General features: G+C 46.3%; 6 protein-coding genes across 6 annotated transcripts; 4 read left to right on the plus strand and 2 right to left on the minus strand.

The window, feature by feature from the left end:
* Nucleotides 1-115: 115 nt before the first annotated feature.
* On the plus strand, nucleotides 116-5,266 carry KD926_000590 (putative P-type ATPase; the record flags this gene model as incomplete). Its single annotated transcript, XM_053104387.1, has 19 exons — nucleotides 116-198; nucleotides 253-292; nucleotides 359-786; nucleotides 852-895; nucleotides 1,684-1,815; nucleotides 1,874-2,223; nucleotides 2,274-2,419; nucleotides 2,474-2,581; nucleotides 2,632-2,935; nucleotides 3,007-3,160; nucleotides 3,216-3,548; nucleotides 3,602-3,684; nucleotides 3,739-3,873; nucleotides 3,966-4,198; nucleotides 4,256-4,379; nucleotides 4,441-4,486; nucleotides 4,559-4,709; nucleotides 4,765-4,913; nucleotides 4,980-5,266. The coding sequence occupies 19 exons, from the start codon at nucleotides 116-118 to the stop codon at nucleotides 5,264-5,266; spliced, it is 3,330 nt and encodes a 1,109-aa protein (XP_052952364.1).
* Nucleotides 5,267-6,555: 1,289 nt separating this feature from the next.
* Nucleotides 6,556-8,634, plus strand: KD926_000591 (putative CDK9; the record flags this gene model as incomplete). Its single annotated transcript, XM_053104388.1, has 8 exons — nucleotides 6,556-6,665; nucleotides 6,715-6,796; nucleotides 6,847-6,943; nucleotides 6,996-7,078; nucleotides 7,206-7,233; nucleotides 7,288-7,501; nucleotides 7,551-7,745; nucleotides 7,830-8,634. The coding sequence occupies 8 exons, from the start codon at nucleotides 6,556-6,558 to the stop codon at nucleotides 8,632-8,634; spliced, it is 1,614 nt and encodes a 537-aa protein (XP_052952365.1).
* A 364-nt stretch (nucleotides 8,635-8,998) lies between these two features.
* KD926_000592 (seryl-tRNA synthetase) lies at nucleotides 8,999-14,666 on the minus strand (the record flags this gene model as incomplete). The annotated part of the gene is made up of 20 exons (XM_053104389.1): nucleotides 8,999-9,027; nucleotides 9,082-9,163; nucleotides 9,217-9,275; nucleotides 9,326-9,368; nucleotides 9,430-10,019; nucleotides 10,076-10,383; nucleotides 10,447-10,713; nucleotides 11,114-11,193; nucleotides 11,376-11,546; nucleotides 11,600-11,968; nucleotides 12,024-12,114; nucleotides 12,173-12,594; nucleotides 12,649-12,810; nucleotides 12,869-12,939; nucleotides 13,006-13,202; nucleotides 13,545-13,702; nucleotides 13,916-14,146; nucleotides 14,234-14,362; nucleotides 14,416-14,555; nucleotides 14,612-14,666. 20 exons carry the CDS (start codon nucleotides 14,664-14,666, stop codon nucleotides 8,999-9,001), a joined length of 3,654 nt encoding a protein of 1,217 aa, XP_052952366.1.
* Nucleotides 14,667-15,467: 801 nt separating this feature from the next.
* Nucleotides 15,468-17,663, minus strand: KD926_000593 (WAPL family protein; the record flags this gene model as incomplete). The annotated part of the gene is made up of 2 exons (XM_053104392.1): nucleotides 15,468-15,752; nucleotides 15,804-17,663. 2 exons carry the CDS (start codon nucleotides 17,661-17,663, stop codon nucleotides 15,468-15,470), a joined length of 2,145 nt encoding a protein of 714 aa, XP_052952367.1.
* A 1,771-nt stretch (nucleotides 17,664-19,434) lies between these two features.
* On the plus strand, nucleotides 19,435-20,354 carry KD926_000594 (uracil phosphoribosyltransferase; the record flags this gene model as incomplete). The annotated part of the gene is made up of 4 exons (XM_053104393.1): nucleotides 19,435-19,595; nucleotides 19,661-20,019; nucleotides 20,074-20,245; nucleotides 20,303-20,354. 4 exons carry the CDS (start codon nucleotides 19,435-19,437, stop codon nucleotides 20,352-20,354), a joined length of 744 nt encoding a protein of 247 aa, XP_052952368.1.
* A 2,493-nt stretch (nucleotides 20,355-22,847) lies between these two features.
* rps1 (40S ribosomal protein eS1) lies at nucleotides 22,848-23,868 on the plus strand (the record flags this gene model as incomplete). Its single annotated transcript, XM_053104394.1, has 5 exons — nucleotides 22,848-22,861; nucleotides 22,938-23,022; nucleotides 23,070-23,095; nucleotides 23,174-23,675; nucleotides 23,725-23,868. 5 exons carry the CDS (start codon nucleotides 22,848-22,850, stop codon nucleotides 23,866-23,868), a joined length of 771 nt encoding a protein of 256 aa, XP_052952369.1.
* Nucleotides 23,869-25,724: the final 1,856 nt, after the last annotated feature.

Raw genomic sequence — 25,724 nt, forward strand, 5'->3', positions numbered from 1 at the left:
CTACCGTCTATAATCCTATCCAGCATGTTTCTGGTCGTGTGATTCTCTATCTCATAGCCACTGGTGAGCATCCACAGTATTTCAACACTGTCGGTCGTGAGCCGGCACTTACGCAATGGACCATTCTACACATCCAAATTGGCCACTCCAACCGCCCGTTGGCGGGCCTGGCTGTCGACGCGACTCTATGAGAAGCAGGTGATTCCAACCCAATCAATTGATGCTCGGGGCTGCTATCTGATAATCATACAGCTATAGCATTGTGTCAGATGTAGAAATGGCACGTAATGAGGTGCGTTTCTTCATAATAACCAAATGACCCATCTGTCTATGAACAAGGCATGACCGGATTCAACAGGTATTCGATGGTCCCATCTCCGAGAGTATTCCATCCAGTATCGCATCTTTCTCTTACCGTCGCAACCGTAACAACTCTACGGCTAGCTTTACCTATTTCCATGAAAACGAGTCTTTCACCGAATGGCCAAACGAAGATGCCTTGGACATCGAGAGCGACAACGATGAAGAATTTCGAGATGACGCTTACCCAGCAAGCGTGTCTGTCCGATCATCGTTTGCCTCAAAAAGACCATCTACTTCGAGGCCCTCTATCGAAGACCCTCTTCTGCCGCAGCGACCCTCATCGGTTAACTCCTATAGCTGTGGTCGAAAACCAGACAACAGGCATAATCAAAAAGTTTATATCGAATCTGAGGACCTGATAATTGTAATTGCTGGATTTTCAACAGCGTTGACAGGCCTAGCGCTATACTATGCACTGTGTCTGTTTACGCTTGGATTAGCTTACTTGCTGTTTAGATGGTTCCCTAGATGGCGTGTTCGAGTTATAGGAAGACCCATGCCCCTTCGGTCCTGCCAATGGGTGGCAATAGAGGTATGTTTTTTTTCTTAACTTATTCCTGCCTGCATGCCCAGGGCATCTTTCTTCGCCTCCTCCGACTAATGTCTATTCAGGATCAATGGAATCAATTCAATGTATACCAAGTACACTGCCAAGAATACGGACGCCCGCTTTCCACTATTTTTGCAGATTCCAGCTTTCAACAATACGACGAGGAGAATGATCCTACAGTTTCGTCCTTGCGTTGCATTGATTATAGGTATCTGCGTTTCTTTTACCATCAAGTTGAAGACAGGTTTTGTTTAATTAGTGGCTGGAAAGATCCTTTGTGGACGAACGCGAAAATGATGCGAATGGGACTAGATGCCGATGACCGTGATAGTCGAGAGCAGGTCTTTGGCAAAAACCTCATTGACATTCACCAAAAGTCGGCGTTTGAACTTCTTCTGGATGAAGTCGGTCTTCTTTTCCTTCTCCCTTCTTGGAATAAATTCTTACCTCTTTAGGCCTTTCACCCATTCTATATCTTTCAAGTCGCAAGCCTTGTGCTATGGTCACTAGACCAATATTATTATTATGCTGTCTGCATATTTACAATATCATTTTTCAGCATAGGGGCCACTGTTTTTGAAACAAAATCGGTATGTCTTCAGACTCCTCAGCACAGGAACAGACGTTTTAACTTCTCAGACAATGAGCCGCCTAAGGAGCATCTCCCTCTTTGAATGTGATATTCGCGTGCTTAGAAACGGTTTTTGTGTGTAACCAAATTCCCTTAGTTTCTTGTAAAATATTGATTTGCTGACACACTGCACCATCAGGGAGATCCGTGGCATCTCGTGAACTAGTGCCCGGAGATGTATTTGAGTTTTCGGACCCATCTCTAATTCAAGTTCCCTGCGATTGTATTCTACTATCTGGAGACTGCATTGTCAATGAAAGCATGCTCACAGGTGAGTTGAAAAAACGTTTGCGTACATTAAAGGTATTGGTCTAAAAAAGCGCAACTAGGTGAATCGGTTCCGATATCGAAGACCCCATTGACCGATGACGCGCTCAATTATCTTGATTTGAATGCATCATCTGTCCATCCTAATATCGCAAAGCACTTCCTTTTCAGTGGGACGAGGGTGATTCGAACAAGACGCCCTCAAAATGTTGAGGACGACGAAGCGATTGCTTTGGCGATTGTTGTGAGAACGGGGTTCCTTACTACAAAAGGTGCTCTTGTTCGTTCAATGCTTTTCCCCAAACCCTCTGGGTTTAAATTCTATCGTGATTCTTTCCGCTACATCTCTGTGATGGGTGCCGTCGCCCTCTTGGGATTTGTGGCCTCGTTTGTAAACTTCGTTCGACTAGGTGTAAGTTGAAACCAGGTAACCGGAATACGCACGCTAACGCCATAATTTAGCTTTCCTGGCATCTGATAATCGTCAGAGCACTTGATTTAATTACGATTGTTGTTCCACCAGCTTTACCGGCTACCCTGACGATCGGAATCAATTTCGCACTATCCCGGTTGAAAAACCACAAAATCTTCTGCATTAGCCCTCAAAGGTGAGGTAAATTAGCTTAATATAATGATGCATTTATACTAACCTGGTTAAATAGGGTCAACGTTGGGGGCAAATTGGATGTTGTGTGTTTTGATAAAACTGGCACCCTGACAGAGGATGGCCTAGATGTTCTGGGAGTACGAACTGTGAATCATGAAATAAGGTTGGTAGGCCTATGTACCAAACATGACATGGATGCTAACAGGGCAAAAGGTTGACCGATCTTGTGTCTGATATGTCATCCGTGCCCTCGAGTATCGAAGGCGGCAATCTCGACAATCGTACCAAAATCTCTTACATCATGGCAACATGCCACTCACTGAAAACCATTGATGATGAACTTCTTGGGGACCCCCTAGACGTAAAGATGTTTGAGTTTACGGGGTGGTCCTATCAAGAAGATGGTGGTCAAGTTTCTGAGCAGCCAGGTTCCAATTTTGAGGCTGTAATCCAGGCTATCGCGAAGCCACCAAACTCTTCGGCTCAGTTCCGTGATTACGAAGGGGCTCGTTCAAGTGTATGTTCTCCCTCATCTGCCCTTTATGAGATCTATGACGCGTCACACTTCGATGCTCACATCCATCACAGGCACCAATCGAACTTGGCGTTCTGCGTAATTTTGAGTTTGTTTCGGAGCTTCGTCGTTCAAGTGTGGTTGTAAGGCAATTTGGAGACGGGGGTGCCAGCGTCTTTGTCAAGGGTGCGCCGGAGAGTGTGAAGGCCATATGCCGCCCGGAAACTTGTTGGTATACAGCCATTTTCACACACGAAGCCCGGCTAACCAACCCTTTTTCTAGTACCCCGTGACTTCGAAGATCTCCTAAACCAGTACACTCACCAGGGCTACCGCGTCATAGCCTGCGCAGCTAAATATGAACAAAGGCTCAGCTGGATGAAAGTCCAGAAATTGAGTCGTGCAGAGGCTGAAAGCAATCTGGAGTTCATTGGACTTATTATATTCGAAAACAAATTAAAGCCGAAGACTTTCGAAACAATCAGGGAGCTGAGCCAAGCAGGAATACGGAACATTATGTGTACGGGTGATAACATCCTTACTGCAGTCAGCGTCGCTCGTGAATGTGGTTTAATTAGCGCCGACAAGCCATGTTTCATCCCACATTTTGTGGAGGGTTTGTGCTTATCACGTTCGCTACACAAAGCTTTTCAGCTAACTCTATATCAGGTTATCCGGATGACCCCAAGATCTCTCTTCATTGGGAGAGCGTCGACGATCCTTGCTTGAAACTTGACCCAAACACTCTAATGGTATGCCTTTCACCAGCATTGCCTTCTTTCCAAGTCCCAGCTAACCTTCTACAGCCGCCCTTAAACTCCGCAGATATTGACTTGTCCGTACCTACCAACCTCCGTTATCTTCATGAATACTCCCTTGCTGTCAGTGGGGATGTTTTCCGGTGGATCGTGGATTATGGTGACGAGACCATTCTCAAACGGGTGAGTGCCACAATCCTTAACCGTGGTTGGGCCAATACTTTCGAAGCACCTTTCTTGCATTAGCAGTACCTAACTTACTTTTGTTTGCCTAGATGCTTGTACTCGGGGGTGTTTTTGCCAGAATGTCTCCAGATGAGAAACACGAGCTTGTCGAAAAACTCCAGTCTCTTGACTATTGTTGCGGATTCTGTGGTGACGGAGCGAATGACTGTGGTGCATTGAAGGCCGCTGATGTTGGAATATCCTTATCTGATGCGGAAGCTTCCGTTGCTGCGCCGTTCACAAGCCGGCAATTTGACGTCTCGTGTGTTCCAACAGTTATCAGGTACACACCATTACCAACCCATGAAGTTCCTGTTTCTTTGCTAAAATAAATGCTTAGGGAGGGTCGAGCCGCATTGGTCACTAGCTTTTGTTGCTTCAAGTACATGAGTCTGTACTCGGCGATCCAATTTGCGTCTGTCAGCTTTCTATACACCTCAGGTTCAAACCTCGGTGATTTCCAGGTAAACGGCGTCACTTATTCCCCCCCAAAATAGTGCGGTTTCATTCTTACCGATCCTCTAGTTCTTATTCATTGACCTGGCTCTCATCCTTCCGATAGCAATATTCAGTAAGTAAAACAACTCGGCCTTATCGGCCTCTTAATTTCCGTCGCAACGCTTTGGCTAACTACTTTCAACAGTGGGCTGGACCGGCCCTTACCCTGTGCTTTCTCGGAAAAGGCCAACCGCTGATCTGGTGTCGCGGAAGGTTTTGACACCTCTTCTGGGACAAATATTGATTTGTGTCTTAACGCAGCTTATAGCCTATAAAACGGTCCAATCACAGCCATGGTACGTTAGGGTGTATACAAAAGGCTGCTACTTGGCTTGCTGACCTGGGAACTAGGTTCAAACCTCCCCTGATAGATTTGGAGAACAGTAACATCGAAAATTCTGAGAATACTGCGCTGTTTTTGATCTCCACGTTTCAGTATACCCTGGCAAGTGTTGTTCTCAGCGTCGGTCCACCGTTCCGGATGCCGATGAAATCCAATAGTGAGTCTATCCTTCGATATCCCCTGCCCCTTTTTCACTTCGTTTCCGGCATCTAACAAGCCATAGAGCCCTTCATGTGCGTCATAGCTGTGGACTTGATTGTATCCTGCTACATGCTGTTCAAGCCATCTGAGTGGGTATCACGAATAATGCAGTTGACGTTTTTGTCTGATCAATTTGCGCTCTGGTTACTCGTGCTTGCTGTTGGCGCGTTTTCCTTCTCCTGGGTCGCGGAATGCCTGCTCTTTCCCCGGCTTGCTCGAGCTCTTAGGCGCATGTACACATTCCTTCGACCACACCACCAAAAGCAGCGCCGCCAGTACAAATTATTGCTGGAAGAAATACGAAAATGAACATGGGAAGGTTTTCATGGGCCTGTTTTCTAGGCAGGAGTTATAACTAGACTACGTCCTTGCAACTGGATCGTGAATCTAGGCGTCGCATCATGTCCTACCCATTCAATAAAGATAATTCTCAGGGCAGACAAATCAAACGGCTATAAGATATGCGTAGCTTCAAATTTTAGCACCCACGACAGAAAAGGAACAGAGCACAGTAGTAAGATCTGATGTCCGGCGTCGCTAACCCGACCGAGGCCCAAGTATGCATCACCAGCACTTTTATGAGTGTTGACGAAACAAAAATCACATTCAATCCCAAGATTGGCGGGAAAGTGTAGTTAGTTTATGAGTACACGAAGCTCTCAAGAGGCCCTGTTGTAATGACTGCAAATTATACCCCAGCACGTTCAATGATCCCAAGGATGCTTCCAACCCAACAAAGCAGGTCCGTCCTTCTTAGCTCGGTACATCAACTATAGCGTAGAGAAGGTTTCACGGTCAGCATAGTCCAAAGTGAACGGTAAGAGTGCGGGACTCGTACGAAAAACCACATGCTGGCACCTAGGGCTGTTGCGGTGAACCGGTAGAGCGGCCGCGCAGGATGGATATGGATTGGGTGGTTCGAGGCCATGTCTATTGATAACATGTCAGCATGACACAAATGGCAGAGGAAGGGACAAGGGGGTGACGCAGTACTTCTCTTGATTTTCAAGGACGGGGGATGATAGCAAGACTCCTCCCGACGAACATCAACGGAAACGCCCGCCCAGCCATAAAGCATGACAGTCATGTGATCCGCCTGGTCTTTGCCGCCGGTTGATTCACCGGCCAAAATCGAACCACCTTGAGGGTTCGCAACAATGGGCTAATTAAGGCCCAGAGACGGAACACTGCAACTCTGATCGTTAGTTTGAACTATTATGACTCTTACGCATCCTCACCTTTCCGTTCTCTCCGACCGAGCGATTGTCACCGTCTAGAACGAGACGTCCTCTGACATCATTAGCTACATACAAACCCGGTAGCTCTTTCTCCCCTTGGGTCATGGGTTAATTTACCCAACTAACCCAAAAGACATTGTTCAAGCAGGTGGTTGGTCTTAAATAAAAACAGCGACGAACACGTATACCCATAATCAGCTTGAACGCTCAAGATCGAAGAACCGCAGTTGGCGCAAAATCCAATCAACGGCGAATCGCCAATTATTGGCCTGTCCCAAGGCTGCCCTCTTTGAACCACCTCCTTTGACCTCGTCCTTCTCTAAATTCTGGTGACCATCAACCCCAGGCCACTTATAGATCATGGTGGCATCATCCCTGGAAAGAGATGGCAGCGGGAATAACAGATTCCGAGGATGCACCAACATTCGTGATTTCGAGTTCCTAGGAAAGCTTGGGGAGGGTACTTTTGGGTATGTATCGATGCATATATCAGAAGCTTCTCTTGCTGACTTCCCGCAGAGAAGTTTATAAAGCACGATCAAAAAGGGACGGCTCCACTGTTGCCCTCAAAAAGATTCTCATGCACAATGAAAAGGATGGAGTAGGTAGCAACCAAGCTCGCGTTTTCTGTTGCTAATGTCTGTACAAAAGTTTCCGATCACTGCTCTGCGTGAAATCAAGCTTCTTAAAATGCTCGCCCATAATAATATCCTGCAGTTAAGGGAGATGGCTGTGGAGCGAAGTAAAGGTGAAACCCCCTTATCTATCTCGTTTTATATTGGAATCTTACCTCTGCTTAGGAGAGGGGCGAAAGAAGCCGAGCATGTACATGGTAACGCCCTATATGGAGCATGATCTTTCGGGACTACTGGAGAACCCGGCAGTCAGTTTTACTCAGCCGCAAATAAAGTGCTATATGCTACAATTGCTTGAAGGCCTTAAATATTTGCATGGGGTATTGCTTTGTTTGTTTTCCCTACCTGGAGGCGTTGCTTCTAACATTTTCATAGAATCGTATCTTGCATCGTGACATGAAAGGTAATGTTTGGTTTTTCCCCCGAACTGTGATGCTGGGTATTAACATATCCGCAGCTGCCAATCTGCTCATCAACAACAAAGGCATACTTCAAATTGCAGACTTTGGACTGGCCCGACCATACGATGAGGACCCACCTCAGCCTGGGAAGGGTGGAGGGGAGGCCAAGAGGGATTACACCTCATTAGTTGTGACTCGATGGTATCGCCCACCAGAATTGCTTCTACAACTGAGACGGTACACCACGGCTATAGACATGTGGGGTGTCGGGTGAGTGTTCTCGCCTGCCCGTCGTACAGTCTGTTATTGACAGTGATAGGTGTGTTTTTGGGGAAATGTTCAAGGGAAAGCCTATCCTTGCCGGTAGTAGCGACTTGAATCAAGCTCAACTTATATTCAGTCTAGTGGGCGCGCCCACAGAGGAGAGCATGCCTGGCTGGAGCTCTTTGCCCGGTTGCGAGGGCGTCAGAACCTTTGGTCACAAACCTGGGAATTTGCACGAAGTCTTCAGAGAGTATGGCCGAATCCCCCAACGTGAATCTCGAAAGAGCAATGTTGTCGCGAGCATGTCGTGGGAGAGTGACTAACAATGTTACAGCCAAAGCCCCGCTGCTATTTCACTGCTTGGTGAGCTCCTCAAATTGGACTGGCGGAAAAGGATAACCGCTATCGATGCACTGGAGCATCCATACTTTTTCACTCCACCCCTCCCAGCTCGCCCGGGCGAGATACCCCATTTTGAAGATTCACATGAATTGGATAGAAGAAGGTTTCGTGGACAACGAGCGGCTATGCCCCCAGCCCCCGCGGGCGGATCAGTGGGCATAGGGCAAAACGGAGGCTGGGCAACAAATTCCGGAACCAGACCTGCAATGGAAACCAAAAACAGCCGCATTCCTGGCGCTGCACGCGTGGGCAAACCAAACTACGGAAACCAGGGCGGCCATTCGAGGCGGTCTCTCGACCATCGAAATACTGAAGCCCACACAGCACGAGCAAGGCAGGGCACCGAGGTGGTTCCGCCCTGGCAAAGAGACAGTGGTCTCCCGCCTAAGCCTCCGACGTCTACTCACCAACCATGGGCTGCAGTTCATTCAAGTAGACCAGGACGTGATAGCACTATTCATCCGGGACGATTTGTGGGCCGGTCAGACGGGAATCTAGACTCCTATGTCCCCAGCTACCCAGGTGGCTTCGACAGTCGTAATCGTGAGGGCGAGGGTACTACCTCAAATAGCAACCTAGATCGAGATTGGGATCGACGCAATAGCAGGCATGAAATGTCACGTCCAATAAACCGACGAGATTATCCGAGGGAAAACAATCCCCCGAGAAGGCGAAGCCGAAGCCCAGCGTTCAGGGAAGGATTCCATACATCTGATAGACCAGCATACCGAAGGTGAAGCGGATATAGAAAATATCAAGATTTCCTATCAAAGTTTCCTATATTACGAAGGATTTAAGGATGTGTTGCACATGGTATAGATTTAGCAAAACGCCTTACTGAACTGCTTTTGAAAATATATCGAGGACATCAAAGTGTTGAACATTGCCCCAAGATTGCCTACATTTCCTACCGATCAATTAGCACCATCCGAGCTTCCATATCCAAAGATCCAAGTTAATCGCCCCATCGCGCTGGACGGTAGACCGATGTCGTTGAGAAATTTCCACCAGCGCGCCAATATCGGCGGGTCATGGTTACTTCATATCTTCTTATGCTCCTTTCTTTCTCTTTAATTTATTTTCGTGAAAAGGAGCGCCATTCTAATACAAGATCCGAGTCATAATGCGCGCTAGGAGAGGTCAGCATATGCACCAAACAGAGGCGTGCAAGTCATGTATCATACAGGAGAGGCTCTCTAGCCTTTCGTAGAGATCTTTGATGGTTGTGTTATCGACATTGCTGATGTCAGCCATTAGATAGGCGACCTAGTCTTGTTAGCTCCGAACGTAGCTGAGCTACAAAGTGGTAGTTGGCATACATCACCGCGACTATCCGTCATTTGTTTGTCGACGTTATGGTCACCGAGGACCTCGTTTACTACGGCCCAGGGATTAGCTAAAGTCTCACAGTATATTGAATTGACCCACCTTTTCGTAGGACACCGGGAATATTCTGGTGAATATAAACAACCTGTTTCGCGATATTAGCAGCTGTTTTAAAAAGGAAACAAACTCGCAGGAAGTGAGATTACCCGAGCATGGTTCGGCTCGTCCAAGGTCAAAGAACGAAGAGCGACCTCGGGAAGATTGACAGCACCCAACGTTGTGCCTTCGTTAACGTATCTCACCAAGGCATCCGCCACCTCGACACCAATGGCACGCTGCGCTTCCTCGGTACTACCCCCAATATGAGGGGTAAGAATCACGTTCTTGAGACCGCGGAGATCAGCCCCCCAAGTGTTGAGATCATTGTTGAAATAGTCACCGTTACCGGCAGGTTCGTTTGGATAAACATCAAGTGCAGCACCAGCGACACGGCCAGAACGCATTGTTTGGATTAATGCCGGGATATCGACGACACTTCCACGGCTAGCGTTTATCAGGTAGCTGCCTGGTTTCATTTGCTCAAATTGAGGTTGACCGATCATGTTTTTCGTCTCTGCGAGCTCGGGCACATGGCATGTGACAAAGTCCGATTGCGAGAGCAAGCTCTCCAAGGTAGGCACTTGGCAGGCAGTTCCTAGGGCCATCAAGTTTACCACGTCGTAGAAAAGAACAGACATGCCCATGGCTTCTGCAAGGACCGATAGCTGAGCACCAATGTGCCCATACCCGATAATTCCTGTGGCATCTGTTAGCAAAGATACAGCACCGAAACCGCTACAGCTGCGAACGTACCCAAAGTTTTCCCGCGAATCTCCCAGCATTTATTGCTGACTTTGTTCCAGGTGCCATTGTGCATTTCATTGGAGCGGTCGCCAAGCTGACGAGCAAGAGTAATGATTTCGGCAATGACCAGCTCGGCAACACTTCGTGAGTTACTGAACGGAGAGTTGAAGACTGCAATGCCGTGGTCTGCCGCATATTGGAGATCGACTTGATTGGTTCCAATACAGAAGCAGCCCACCACTATGAGGTTCCGAGCTTCTTTCAGCACGCGAGCCGTAAGTTTTGTTTTCGAGCGGATACCAATGACATGCACGTCCCTTTGGGTGAGGCAGGGTTATTAGCCTATTAGAATGAATTGAATATTGGTGTGTCAAACAAACCGAATCTTCTCTATAAGCTGGTCTTCGGGTAAGGAAGACTTCAGAAATTCCACTTGATAGCCTTGCTTTGTAAGAATCTCTCGGCCAGTTTGGTTCACATTTTCCAAAAGAAGAACCTTGATGTCTTCGGTTGCAAACGGTTTCAAGTGCTTTGCATTGGGCAGGGGGATTATTCGATTCGTGAAGGCGGAGCCTCCATGACTTGGCGATTGTGACTGGAACGACGCGGATGGGGAGCCAGAAAGCTCTGGGCTTGCATTGATGTCTCTGGGAAACGATGCCATAACGGTTGAATGGACCGGACGAGGCAAATAACAAACTCAGGTAGATAGAGCCGGCGAAAGAACTGAGAGCGGGAAGAAAGGGTGGGGAGTACCTAGGGGGTAGGTATTGTTTTATGTCTGAAGAGAAGAGAACGGCGAGGTAATTTTTAGCAGCTCCGGGACCGGACCTCTAGAAGTCAGTCCTTTCTGCCGCTTCTTTGACTCATAGTCATAGGACATGGAGGGGCGTACGAGCAGAACCGGAAGGCGGTGGGTATTGACCGTGGTGCCACCATGGCGGGGCAGAACACTCGGTGTTTTTTTTTTTTTTTTTTTCCCTCTCTTCCGGTCCTCACAGGTGGGCCCCTCCATGCTAGTCGAATTGACTTATTATATACACGCACTTCGACCCCACCAAAGTGACTGGTGGACCATGCTCTGTATACCGGCTTATGATCTTATCGTCTTGTCTCTCGTCCTCGGCCTTTTCGCTCCGAGGGTCGATCAGTTACTACTATTAGGATGCATGTGTGCGTGAGCAATGTCAGACAAACTTGGAGTCTATGAATGATAAATGAGATAGGAGCGAGCCTCAACGCCAGTAAATGTTCATAACCACGCAGATCGATCGATAAGGCTGCCTACTGGTAATAGCTATATTCATACCTGCAAGTTCTGGATCTTCTTTGCGGTCTCCTCGGCGCCATCTGCAGCTTTCGAGCCCTGCTTACCTTTTGACTTCTGGGATGTAGTGCCCTTGGGAAGCTCCTTAGTATAGGGGAGGAATTCAGGGGCGCCCGGGATGTATTTTCTCAGAGGCTCGGGCACAATGAAACCCTATTAAACTTTGCATTAGTAAAGGAGTGAGGGAAAAGGGACACAGCACATACATCTTCTGTTTGGTAATTTTCCAAAATGCAACAAAGCGTCCGCTCGGTTGCACAAAGCGTAGCATTTAGAGCATGGACATAGGACTTCTTCAAATCTGTGGCCTTCTTGATACCGTAGCGAATTTCCAATGCACGCGACTGGTAATCGGTGCAGTTTGAACAGGAAACCAGTTCCTTGTACTCCTCTTGGAACGGAAACCACGCCTCAAGATCATATTTTTTGGACGCGGCATTGTTCAATGCCCCGGAAACGATGGAGACAACCTGATACGGAAGTCCAAGAGAGCGGTAAAATTCCTCCGAGGTGTTCATCATCTCATCAAAGGCTTCCCAGGAGTTCTCGGGTTTGGTAATGACGAATTGCTCGATCTGCGCAGAGATGAGTAAGGATGAACAATCGAGCCTACGTTCATGATGCCCTCACCTTTTCAAACTGATGAACACGAAAGATACCCCAAGCGTCCTTACCGTGTGCCCCGGCTTCTTTCCGGTAACAAGTGCTATACCCAGCGTATCTAAGTCCTCCTAAGTCAGTCCAGAAGCCACCCAGTATTTGCATGCGAAGCCACTTACTTGATAGGAAGGTCCTTGTCCTGGAGCCATTCTCCGTCATGCAGTGCTGACAATGGCTGTTCAGAGGTAGCGATCAGGTACTTATCCGTGGATTTGTCTTCACTTTCCGTGACCTTGTACAGTTCTTCGTCGAATTGCTCGAGCTGCGCCGTTTTCGCCATCATTTCTCGGAGCATAAACTGAGGAGGCTGGTTTGGTTTGTATCCCTTGCCCCATAGGAACTCCAGACCGTAATTGATCAACGCAAGGTTCAAGAAAAGACCGTAGCCCGTAAGGCAATACCCACGGTGGCCAACAATCTTCACTCCCCTCTCAGGGTCGTAGCCGTCAAGGCGGGTGAGAACCTCATGATGAGACAGGCTGTTGCATTTTTCGGTGGCAGAGGCTTCGGGTGCCCAGGATCTTATGATAGCATTGTCATCCTGGTTTTCATAGTATGAGTACGGTGCATTTTGGAAAACTGTTGGAAGGCATACCTCATTGTTGCTCACGGGAACCGATTCATGAACATAGTTTCCAATTGTCCGAACTTTAATATCCCTTTGGGTTTCCTTTTGAAGAGCGAGGTCTTCGGCTTCCTTTTTATGTTTCTCCAGGGCGGCCTTTTGCTCAATCAAGTCACCTGCGTCTTCCTTGTTCTGTATCACATATGACGTTTAGCTCGGTATACTCAAGAACCGGCATAGCACCACTGACCTTCTTCTTCTTTCCAATATCCTTAAGGAGCGCGTTCAGTTGGGAACCTATTTTGTTCACTTCGTAGCGTGCTGCGGTAAGAACCATGTTAGTCAATTCCGTACATCGAGCAGACAAACTGCATGCTAACATCATACCTCGACGAGCTTCCTCGTACAAAGCGACAACCTCATCGACTACATCTTCCGAGGCAAACCGTTTTCGCTGACTTTCCTTGATTTTCTTCAGGTCTCCACCGCGGTCACTGACAAAATCGGCAAGGTCCAACATTTTCAAAGGTAGTTCGCGTCCCAGGCCGAGGAAGACAGACCGTATTTCAAAAACAGGAAGGCTGCTAGAAACCGAGAAGAATCTTTGTTATCGAAGACAGAACCGATGTGAGGGGTAAAACCTTAGGTGGCATTCAAACCTTAGGGCACAAGCAATAATGCGTGGAAGTAGCCCGCGGGAGGGGCTCTCAACTTAGTCAGCCTCTACGGCGGATAGTTAACTAACTAGTGAACTAGTTAGCTATTATTGAACTAGTTAAGCCCACTAGCCAGCCTACAAAGTATAGTACATACTCAGGACGTTCTACAGCTACTGTCTCAACTGAGGGGAAGATGGGTATGTTTCGTGGGCAAAGATCAGGTGCACATAACTCATATTGTATTTTGATTCCATACACACTCAATACCACGCCGGCAGGTTCAGACCCGACCGGTGACAAATCCAGCCTTCCTTACGGGGCCCCGAATAGTGACCTGACTGGGCAAGTGTCTTCCTATCGCTGGTAATGGATTCACTGTCACCCATATTCGGGTCACGAGCGACTGCCGGCGACCCTCCAAGTAGCTATGCTGATTAGCGGTGAACTAGCTGAGGATTAAACGTCTTTTTTTCGGCATTTAAATGACAGGCAAGCGGAACTGTAAGAGGACAAACGGAATGACATCCAATATCTCGACAGGAAAGACCTAGTTATTGAATTTAGCAACACACCAGAGTCTACAAGTGCCTTGGTTCTTATTATTATTCGGTTCGAACACGCCCCAAATGTCACATTACACTGCACTTGTTTCCTCCCGTTGGCTGGGACGGGTTTTGCGATTTCTCAATTTCCCCAATCATTAAGTCAAAGGCCCTGTCGACGTTGTAGCCAAGGCGAGCGCTAGCCTCGGTGAACGCACAGTGGAGCTCATCTACCAGATGCCGGCCTTCGTCTAGGGATACCTGGCGTTGCTCATCTTTGAGGTCGCTTTTATTTCCCACGACGACAAGAGGCACATAGTCTGCTCCCTATAATCATATCAGCGATTGAAATGTAAAAAGTAAAACAATGAATCAGAAAAATGGGGGAGGGTGCGAAAGGTAACGGTTACTCACAAGATGGTTTAGTATCTTATCTCGAATGACTCTGACCATGTCGAAGGATTGTCGGGAGGCCACCGAGTACACAATGATGTATCCATGGATTCCAATAAAATGTTTAGAATTCAGAATGCTATACTCATCCTATCATCGTATTAGCTTTGGTGGGTATGGGCTCCCACAGCCACTGTTCTTACTTGACCAGCTGTGTCAACTATCTCCGTTGCAAAATCCTGGCCGTTGAATTTGATGATGCGGCTGAACGTGTTCTCGATGGTCGGGTAATAGCTCTCTACAAAATGGTGTTCAACAAATCGCACTGTGAGGGATGATTTCCCTGTATACCAGGAGTTAGATCGAGTCAATATGGTGGGGTATTCGTTGCGTCCTTACCAACAGATCGACTGCCAACAATAGCTATCTTTCGCTGCTTTGGCGCTGCTGGCATTATAATGGCTCTTATTGAAGCAGGCAAATCCAGCAAAGAGACTATTGCACAGCCCTGGAGTTTGTTGGATCTCCTTGCTGCGTAGAGCCGCGGCGAAAGGGGTGATGAGACTGTATGTCCAAGTGAATATACACTCAGATCAGATATTATCGTAGGTCGGTCCAAATCAATTAATCAAGGGCGCCTGGTCCAATTGGTTTTGGAGGGACAATGTTCAGTGTTCGGTGATGGGCGAGTCTGGGGTCCGGACGGGTGTGGCAAAATGTCTGGCTGGATGTCTGAGGCACTACGTATTACCTACTACTAGCTTTCATGTGGCAAACAGGTCAAACGGGGTTTCCCGATCAGCGCCAACCGCGGAGAACACCACATGTATTCCCCCAAAAAATATTAATTCGCTGCTGAAACATAATGAATGCCCTGTTGCTTGCTACCATAATTACACGATTCTTGTCATTGTGGAATCCACAATAATGGGAAATTAAGCTACCTGTATGGGGAAAGTATCGAGGTAGACAGATAGACACGTTTTCACTTAATATATATTGTTTGACATCTCTTGAGCAATCTTGTGTACACTACCTATGAACAAGGCATCTGCAGAAGCATACTATATACAGCAAGGTCATTGTATTACTATTTTTATGTCTTATTTCACCTACTCATTCTTTATTTTTCCGTTCACTTCATTAATTCATTTGATCTACTATGTTGGCTATTCTCATCATGACTCTGAGTTGAACTTTAACCTCCAAAGATAGTACAGGACATGTATCAGGATGATTAGGAACAGGAAGCCCACTACTGATGGTAGGCGTCATGTTGTCTTAAACTAGATATTATATGTTCGAGCCTCGTGCTGAGCCCAGCGCCTCCGTCGTCCCGAGACTCCATAGGATAAGAGTCCTGCTCTACCTTTTGATGATATTGCAAGAACTCCTCAGCAGTTGACAATATAAGAGCAAGGCCCTTGTCCAGCATTGTCTCCGCCTGAGAAAGAATTTCCTCATTCAGGCAGAGTGTAGCCAAAAGGATTGATAGATATCCGATAGCAACATTTTTGTGTACCTCAGAGACGGAATGTGCCTGGAATTAGTAAGATTAGGTACACCTGGTAAATATAGGAAGTCGTCTTACCTTTCCAATGGAATTGATGCCGTGGGAAAATTGCTGCAAAAGCAGCTGGAAGAAAGAAGTAGAGTTACGTGCCGACATTAGAAACAAGGCCCTGGAAGATTGGCTCTTTTCCGCCACGTTGGTGAGCGCACCGAGTGCTAGTATTACAATGTCCAAGGAGCTGTTTTCTTTAGCGGGAGAATCATCAGGCACATGGCAAAATTCCTCGGCGACGATTCCGACAAGCCCAGCGACTAGTTCGGGAGTAGCGAGTGCCTTACAAAGCGACGAGTTGGTGTTAGTAATGTTCATAATTACCCGGATGTAGAGGCCCAAGACTCTCCGGTTCTGATCGAGCTGATTCGGATAAAAGAGCCAGCATAACCGAGAAAGTAAGCCAAAGGAATTGCATTGACTATGACTCCAAGGGCCGGATGATAAGACTGTGGAAGAGTCCAATATTGACAATACCGAGGAAAACAATTCGAACTGGGTGGCACTTTGTTTTCCAGGCTTGTTTGTCATAAGTAACCCGACCAATTGGTCCAACAATGACGTGGAAATAGGCTCAACACTGCGAACCTTTTGCCGAAGGTTATGGAGAAACGTGTTGATGACATATAGCGCCAAGAAACGCGGCGATGTATTTGATGACTGGTCCCCACACACTGCGGAGAGAATCTGCTGCAAATTCTTTCTGAGAGAATGACGCACAGGTTTGGCAGTGCTAGTAGTAGACTGTTGATCTACTAGACACGTGAAGCTCACGTCAAAGACAAGGAGTTGAGGAGCAATTTGCATGATCTTCCACCAAAAGCGACCCGAGAGGACGAAGGAAAAGGATCCACTGTTGAAGATCAGACTGTATGCGCAGAGGGCAAGCGAGGCCGGGATCATATCAAGGCCTTCAGTTGTTGATTCCACTATGCGCTCTTCGAAGCCACATTCACAAAATTGGCGAACAAACCGAGGCTCCAAGAGATTCAAACAAAGTCGGGAGTAGCCATCACATCTTTCCGAAAGCGAGTTAGACGAGCCTTCGATATCCTCCAGAATTAATTCAACTGTTTCGCAAAAACGAGCCTTTTCTCCAGCTTGCCTAAGCTCGTGAATACTACGAACAGGCTTGCTATCACCCTTTTCATTCTCATCGTCGTCGACGCTATGCAGAAGCTGAGTATGGAGAGCCGACGGGCGAGATGGGCTTAGGTCATGGCTCCCTGAAGAAGTGACAGACTTGCCGCCCGTGAGACTGTCCAGGAGAGGATTATCGTCTAAGAATGAGCGTTGGCGAGCATAAGTGACCCGGGATCCGCGTAACATGGACGACGTAGAAGGTGGTTGTCGAGTGAGCTCGGCGAAAGACATTGCCCCGCTACGGTTGATCCTGGGCTCCGGAGATGGGTGATACTTTCTTAAAGTAGCACCAGGGTGAGAAGGCGTCTGAGAATCATCAAGTGCAGAGAAAGGATACTTGTCGGTGGTAAAATCTTCCGAAGGACCTAACGAATCCACCAATCTTTTCCTTGTCCAGCCTGTTCTTTGATGCTTTCCGGGCGCACGTGGAGGATCTTGTGAACTTTCACTATCGATGTTTTGTGATGGGGCGAGGCTCTTCCTCTTGCGTGGGGTCTCTCGTTTTGTAGGGGCTGGTCGCGCACGCGGTAGAATTAAAGAGGGATCTTTCGGAGCGTCGCCATGATTCCAAAAATTCCCCTTATCGAGTGGATTCGGTCTGTTCCTGGTTTGCAGCCGGGTGTTGACGACCTCATCGCTATCAAAGCCTGGTGAATTGCCAGGGCTTCCTTCAAGGTCGGAGGCATAGTGACCGACTGCAGATGCTTGAGAACTGCTGTGAAGATTATCACCCTCAGCTGGCATCACTTTCGCCCTCCTGCTCGTACACTTCCTCCGAGACGCGCCGAGGTCTCCACTTTCTCCTTGGTGAGTGTGGGGTGTACACTGATGAGAGGTAGCCGTGGTTGTTCTTTTATAAGCATCAAGGCTCTCGGATTGCCCAGACTCATTTTCTGACGGCAATGTTGAATAATTGGAAGACATCAATTCGGATGGGGGTTTGCTATCATCCCTTACCCTGTTCGTAAGGCGAGGTGCTGGGATTATAGAATACTTATTTTTGTCACCCTGAGTGTTGCCGAATCCCGATTTTCCGTAAGTCACTGGTTTCCTTGTCTGACGTCGCATGTCGAGTAACCCCGTCCCTATCGAAACGCTCGAGTTTTTGTAATGTGCAATAATATTGGGTGATTAGACAAGGAGATTGATGCTTTGGACGCAATAACAGGCAAAGTTTTGAAACCTATTAATCTGGTATTGAATAGGCTAGGTGGTTCCATGGGCATATATAGGTATATGGTGGGAAATTTTAATTCGTGAACTGTGAAAGTAATCTCGCTGGATAGTTGATTCATTGATATCATTGATTGAATTGTCTTGATTGGAGAATGCGAAACGAGCAGCAGGATGAATGCCGGCTGCTATTAGCGGGGCCCATGGGGCATCCACGAAGACTTCACCTAACTTAGTAGGCCGAAGGTACTAGGTGATCGTTGCAGGTAACAGAACAAAGTCGTAGCGACTGCGGATACCAAGTTACCAGAGAGGGCAGATGAATAATCGGCACTAACTAACGTATCCGGTAAGCGGGCGCCGCAGCTCCGTCCATACTAATTCACCGTTTTTTAAGCTCTAATATCTTTATCATCATCCGCTCAATTATAATAAGATATCAACCATAGCTCTATATACACCTTTAGATTATACAGATTAACAACGATTATATATAAATCAATATAGCACTTGAAATACCCGTTTTAAGTAAATTACTCAAAAATACAATGTAATCTATATTACCAAAAGATATACAAGTATATATCTTATAAAATTTGGACAATAGATTTAAATCTACCTTCACTTGCCAATTAACAGGTATAAGGTAGATTAGGCCAAGTTTAGTTGGGATGTTAGAGCTCAAAAAAAGGTGAATTAGTATGGGATACGGAGCTGCGGCGCTCGCTTACCGGATACGTTAGCTAGGAATAGTTACACTGAAGGGTTTCTTACTTACCAATGGTAATGTTAACGTTCTGTAAACACAGTGGGACTACGAGGTTCTATCACATTTACATGTAACGTCTGATATAGAGAGAACATCACCATATTAAAGCTAGCTAGGAGCCCATATTTCATATGCCTATTCCCGTCATCTGTACTGTATAAGTACCAGGTAGGTATGTAGGTATGGATGGATATGTACGGAGCATGTACATACATGCCGGTATACTGTACCTACCTACCGACCTGCCTAAGGTATCAATTTATGTACATTACAGTACGTAACTGGAATAATACCTACTGTATAAACATGGAAGCAGTGCGCCCGATAAAACCCCAGGTAATAAAACCGTTACAATTAGGTAAGGCACCTGGTACGTTATGTACCTAGCTATTTGCAGTGCATGCATATATCGGCACACCCCGATTCTTCTCCTCTTTTTTCCGGTCCTCGGACTTCAAAATCCCTTTTCGGGCCTACCTATAGTGCTACATCGTCCCGCATTGCTTCTGGTTTCTTTTTCACTTTCGCGGCGGAACCTTGGTGGAATCTCACTGAAAGAATCGGCTGGCAGTCATGACTAGCGAAGTAACGGAATCCATACCTTCTCCCGCGCAAGGGGTCGGCCCAACATACTGGCCAGAAGGCGAAAAGCCAACAGCTACGGTATCTAAAGATATACCATATGACAATGTCCATGTCTTACCTCAAACGCCCCAGCTGATTGCCCTCTTGACGTAAGAAACGGACATAGCGTTCAGATGGACATACGGGCTTAGGAGCACGGCTAACTCTTTAATAGTATGATCAGAGACAAGAGAACCGGTCGTGCTGATTTTATATTCTATTCAAACAGAATTATTCGTCTCTTGGTTGAAGAGGGCCTAAACCACCTTCCAGTTGTGGAGCAATCAGTCACGACTCCTGTAGGTCGAGCCTATCTCGGTGTTAGATTTGAAGGCAAAATATGCGGCGTGTCAATTATGAGGGCAGGTGAGGCGATGGAGCAGGGGCTGAGGGATTGTTGCCGATCGGTTCGCATTGGGAAAATATTGATACAGAGAGACGAAGAGACATGCAAACCAAAATTATTCTATGAGAAGCTTCCTACCGATATATCCAGCCGCTGGGTTTTGCTGCTTGATCCCATGTTTGCAACTGGTAAGTGTGAGACACCAACCGCCTAGTGGGTGTTGTTAACCTAAGCTTGTGCAGGAGGCTCCGCTACCCTTGCTGTTGAGATTTTGAAGGCGAAGGGTGTACCCGAGGATCGCATTTTATTCCTGAACCTCATCGCAAGTCCTTCGGGGGTTGCAGATTTTGCTGAACGCTTTCCCAAACTCAGAGTTGTCACTGCGTTTATTGATCAAGGCTTAGATGACAAAAAGTAAGTGCCAATCTCTATTACAGAGTGAAAGTGACAAAATATTAATCTATATTGCAGGTACATCATTCCGGGTCTTGGTGATTTTGGTGACCGATACTATACCTTATAAGATTGCGTGCGCGTAGTTGATCCAGTTGAGGATGTCTCATTGCGCGTGGAACTACGCCTATCCGTGTAGATTAACGGCGTCTGTTGCTCACAACTCACAGCTCTAGGGTGTGAAATGTCGATCAAATAAACATTGAAAAAAAAAGGTATAAGTAGCTCTCGAGCTTTCTGACCATGCCTGGGTCTCTTTCTATATTGAAACGCCTACGGTCTGTTGCCAATGACTATTAATTTAGCATAAACACAGACTGAAGAGGGGAAGGAGAAAGGTATTATATTAGTAGCTAGTAGGAAATTGTAGTTGCCCACTAAAATCTGCAGGACTAAATTCAATAATCATCATTGTGTGTATCCACCCGGGCAGCACTATCTCCGACATCTTGTTCACCGGAAGATATATCACGCCCATGAGGATGCATATTTGGAGTATTTGGTTCGTATTTGTGGGCAGCATCTTTAGCCACCGCATCGCATGCATCGACCCAGTCAGAGTACACATCAACGGCAGCAGAAAGGTCTAGAGCAAATGTCAGGTCCAGATAAGGAGGGTATGAAATTTTGACGGACACATACAATTGATACCTGTTTGAAATCTCTGCCCGCAAACTTTGCAGGACAGATTCCCTAGTCCCAGCTTCTTGTCCAGTTTAATGATAACAGAATTTTCATGATTGCAAAATAAACATGCAAATGTCGTCGGGAGAGACTCTCTCTTTTTTTCAGGTAGTTGTCAGAACCAGTTATAAAGAGGAGGTTGGTAGAGTCACCTTCTTCGGCCCCTGTGGTTGTCTGCTCGATTTCTTCCGCTTGCCCTATTAACGAGATGACGTTAGTGACACGTTGAAAGGATAGCAACTACCCCAGTCAGTATTCAAACAGAGGCCATGAACTTACCATCGTGGAAAGTTTGCGCGTTAAGAACCGACGATAAGGATGAGAAGGGTAGATTTAAATATGCTGAGGCATCTGCGAATGGCGGAATGTGTAGTTAGTGGAGGTTTGAGGACCATGCGCCTCCACGGTAGGAAGGCAAATTATGGAAGTTCCAGTTTCATTGACTGAAGCTGAGTGTATTGGTTAGTGAAGGGCTCAAGAGACATGGAATGTATGTAAAAGTACCAGGTAGCGGTGGTTGTATGGAACAACCAGAGTAGGTAGGTACCGTGTCTCCAATTCCTACCTACCCTTGGACTGAACTCGGATTACATCATTTCCATTACCAACGGGGCTGTACGGAGTAGTCATCAGTAACTTCAACGTTAACTAACTAGTTCCATACTTTGTACACTGACCCTTATCGATAAACAAACCAAAGAGGAAAAGTGCACCTGCCTAGGTACCCCATACTTCGTACCTGTATTTAGTTCCTATTTTCTACTCCGGAGTAGATAGAAATCTCTCCTATTACAAAATGGGACTACATCTCATTACTGTTACCCGAAAATTATGCTGTCAGTAGTCAGTACGTAGGTAGGTAGGCTCGGGTCATAGGCATGTATGTAGTAATCACGGGAATGGAAAATCCAATCCGCTTTGAGTGGCAATGTACTGCTGACTGTCGCTTTTCTATTAGTTAACTGCTGACTAGGAATCGTAGAATCCAAGTGCCTACTCTGATCTGGTTATCGACGGAGTATTCGAGCACTCCACCACATATCACTCCCTATAAAAGTCCGTACAACGTGTAAACCACAGAAGTAATAATCTACATTTACCGGGTTGCCACTGCCGGTCTACATCTAGTCACTCTATAACTAGACTATAAGTATCTCTTATCCTTCTGCTTAATACGGAGTACAGTAGGTATCTTTCTGCATGTGTACTTTTAGGTCAGAGTCTCCACCACTGTCTTAACTGCGTAACCAGTAAAGGTCCTCTAGTCAATAATTTTCAAAACTTTGCAACTCTAACTACACATTATACACCTCCCAAAATTCATTCTCTAAAATTTGAGGCACAAGACAGAACGGTTCCTACATAACGTTTATCGTATGATATATGTACCTACGAGTGACCAGATCATGATAATTCAATAGCTAGGGAGATCATAGGTAAGAAAAGAAGATTCGAGGTTACCTTATCTCTAGAACAGAGTGCTTTAAGACTGCCGGGTATAGGGAGTAGATATACATACTCCGTAGGTACATTGCCCAAAAGGTGAGAAGTGGTGGCGTGCGTATTGATTGTTGAGTAATTATTACAGAAGGGTTCCAGCTGTTGAGGGAACAGCCCCGGGCATGGATGCCCGGTAACATGTATTGAAATGAACTGTAATTTACGGCGCGGCGACTTTGTACTATGTTTGTGGGGGGCTGAGAAATTACATAATACACTGATAGGGCCGACGCCTCGCTTAACTGAACTTTTTCTGTGGGATTTTGTTTTCAACTCCCATCCCGTCGACCCAGTAGCGTCAAGAGTATCGACTGCCCCCAGCGTGGTGTTCTATACTTGGCTGTCTCCGACAATTGCAAGATAGGCTAAAGTCGCAGATATGGCTGTTGGAAAGTATGGCCGCGCCCTCCACTGCAATTGATTGCCTTCGTTGAGAGTAACGGAATTGCCAGTGGCTGACTACCGATAGGAACAAGCGCTTGTCCAAGGGCAAGAAGGGCATCAAGAAGAGAACCGTCGATCCTTTCACCAGGAAGGATGAGTACTCTGTGAAGGTAGGATTATAGGCTTCCTTGATTTGGTCATCGCTCACATAAAGCAGGCTCCTTCGACCTTCCAGACCAGGGAGTATGTCTACCGCTTATATCCGCATTTTTGTTTTGACACCTTGGGCGAAGAAACGACAGCTGACGATGAACTTTGAAGTGTCGGAAAAACTCTTGTGAACCGCACCAGTGGTCTCAAGAATGCGAACGACTCTCTGAAGGGACGGATTTTCGAGGTCTCTCTCGCTGACCTGCAGAACGATGAAGACCATGCTTTCCGCAAGGTCAAGCTTCGTGTCGATGAGATCCAAGGAAAGAACTGCTTGACCAACTTCCACGGACTGGACTTTACGACCGACAAGCTGCGATCCCTCGTCCGAAAGTGGCAGTCGCTTATCGAGGCCAACGTGACGGTGAAGACGACTGACGAGTATCTTCTTCGTCTGTTTGCGATTGCTTTCACCAAGAGACGCCCCAACCAGATCAAGAAGACCACATATGCTCGCTCGTCTCAGATTCGCGCAATTCGGAAGAAGATGACCGAGATCATCCAGCGGGAGGCGACTAGCTGCTCCCTGGCGCAGCTGACCACGAAGCTGATTCCCGAGGTTATTGGACGCGAGATTGAGAAGGCTACTCAGGGAATTTATCCCCTTCAAAATGTCAGTTTCTACTCAGGGTCGTTTTAAGACTCAGCTAAACAGTTTCTAGGTCCACATCCGCAAGGTCAAGCTTCTCAAGTCTCCCAAGTTTGATCTCGGCGCCTTGCTCAACTTGCACGGAGAGTCTGCTACTGACGACAAGGGTCACAAGGTCGAGAGGGAGTTCAAGGAGCAGGTTCTTCAGACCGTTTAATGCTTTGATACACTGATGTTTGTTCGGAGCTGATGTCGGTATCGGTGCTCGGTTTCAGGCTGTTGATGATTTTCCGATAAGTCAATAAAAATTTCCTCGACTTTACGTTCAACCAATCGGTAACTTCACACTTCTTTGGGTAATGCCTTCCCAGTTGGGTATGAGATGGGGGAAGGCCATGTAGTTCATTGTAGTGACAAGTGCCGTAATAGTAGCCTCAATTGCCTCTATTGTATTGACCTTGAATCCAACTTGCTTGCAGATCCAAGACATCCTATCCATTTGATAGGAGTTTCAGGAACCAAACAGACTTGAGATGAATCAATTGGATTTGTGTCGTTCCCACTACTAGGTAAAGGTTTGACGATTTACAAGACGGTTAAACAACTTCGCTTCCAGCTGCCCTGGGGGAAATATTCCTATGGAAGAGAAAGAGAAAGAAGAGTTAAAGAAATCCAAGCAATAGATAAGGGCATCTTCTATATTGACTCTCACCATCAATTCAGTTGCGAGGTGCCTGCATAGGGACTCTACAGATATTAGTGGCGGCGCGACCAACCCACCGCCTTCTGCTGGTGGCATTGCTCTGTGGCTGCAAATAAATTTCTATTTTTTTTTCTCTAATAAAAGATAACAATTATAATAATATATATTAATTTAATAAATATATAATCTTAATATCTTTAAGATTATTAAAATTAATAAAATAATAAACCTTTTTTAATAAATTCATTCTGATGTGATTCCTGAGGCCACTACACAGTATCCCTACCCCCAAACTGTTACGGGCTTGGCAGTGGGTAGGTGCGCTTCTACCCGCCAAGACCGATTTAGTAGGTCGTTACCGACTGAGCTACTAAAAAGACCAGAATACCAAGTCAACGACTTGGTACCCGCATCACTCTATATAGTGGTTCTTGGTCAGTTCGTCACACAAACGGCCATACTATCATTGTCAGATCCCTTCTATCACTATAAAATCTGGATACCTATCTTATTATTATTTATAAATAAATACAAATAAAGGTTTATGTCAGGGACCTGACGTATATAGTACACTGTGACCTCCTGAAATCAGGGAACTTCCCGGTGCGGAGGAACGTTCTGGTTAGTTAGTATAGGATCGAGGGACCCTCCGGTAGGCATTCCTGCCTGAGGCGAAGCATCGGGCAGTATATAGAGGCTCTAGATCCTCCCTCCTAGATAGCCTTTCTTCCCCATGGGAAAATTCTTTGACTACGAGTCAGAAACAAACTTGTCTTATACTAAGCGCCTTTGTAGACCGTCACAGGCTGCATCCCTATATTTACCCTTGGGTATTCTGCCGTTTTATCTTATTAAAATTGCGGGCCGCCCGTATTATTTACTGAAAGTGATTTTACTTGCTAATGTCCTATCTCCTAAAATCTTATTAAGACTTTATCCGTTGAAGAATTGCCCACCCCTATTATTTACTGAAATATTTTGCCAATAAAGTTTTACCTATTGGAAGGTCCTGTCTGTTAGTCTTATTTATCCAAATTTTATCTACTAGAATCTTATTTACTGTAAGGTTTAATCCTTACTAACCTTTATAGTAACTATCCCTCTATATAATATCCGACTATATTTAGGCCCGAAAATATATATAAACGTTAAGATATTCGGATATTAGTTAGAGGGAATAATTTTTATATAAGGTAATTCCTGGAATTCGAGGTATTGGAAGCAGTATTAAAGATTTAAAACTTATGAAATCAAGTACTATGGTAACGTAATAGGACACCGAGCTGGCGGCGATTGTTATCTCCTGAGCCAAGGACTTCCCGATATGGACTTCCGATACGAACTTCCTAGTACGGAGAAACCTTCCCGAA

The sequence above is a fragment of the Aspergillus affinis genome (genome assembly GCF_023601865.1).
Source record: "Aspergillus affinis strain CMG 70 chromosome Unknown NODE_110_length_122448_cov_86_396891, whole genome shotgun sequence".
Lineage (NCBI taxonomy): Eukaryota > Fungi > Ascomycota > Eurotiomycetes > Eurotiales > Aspergillaceae > Aspergillus > Aspergillus affinis.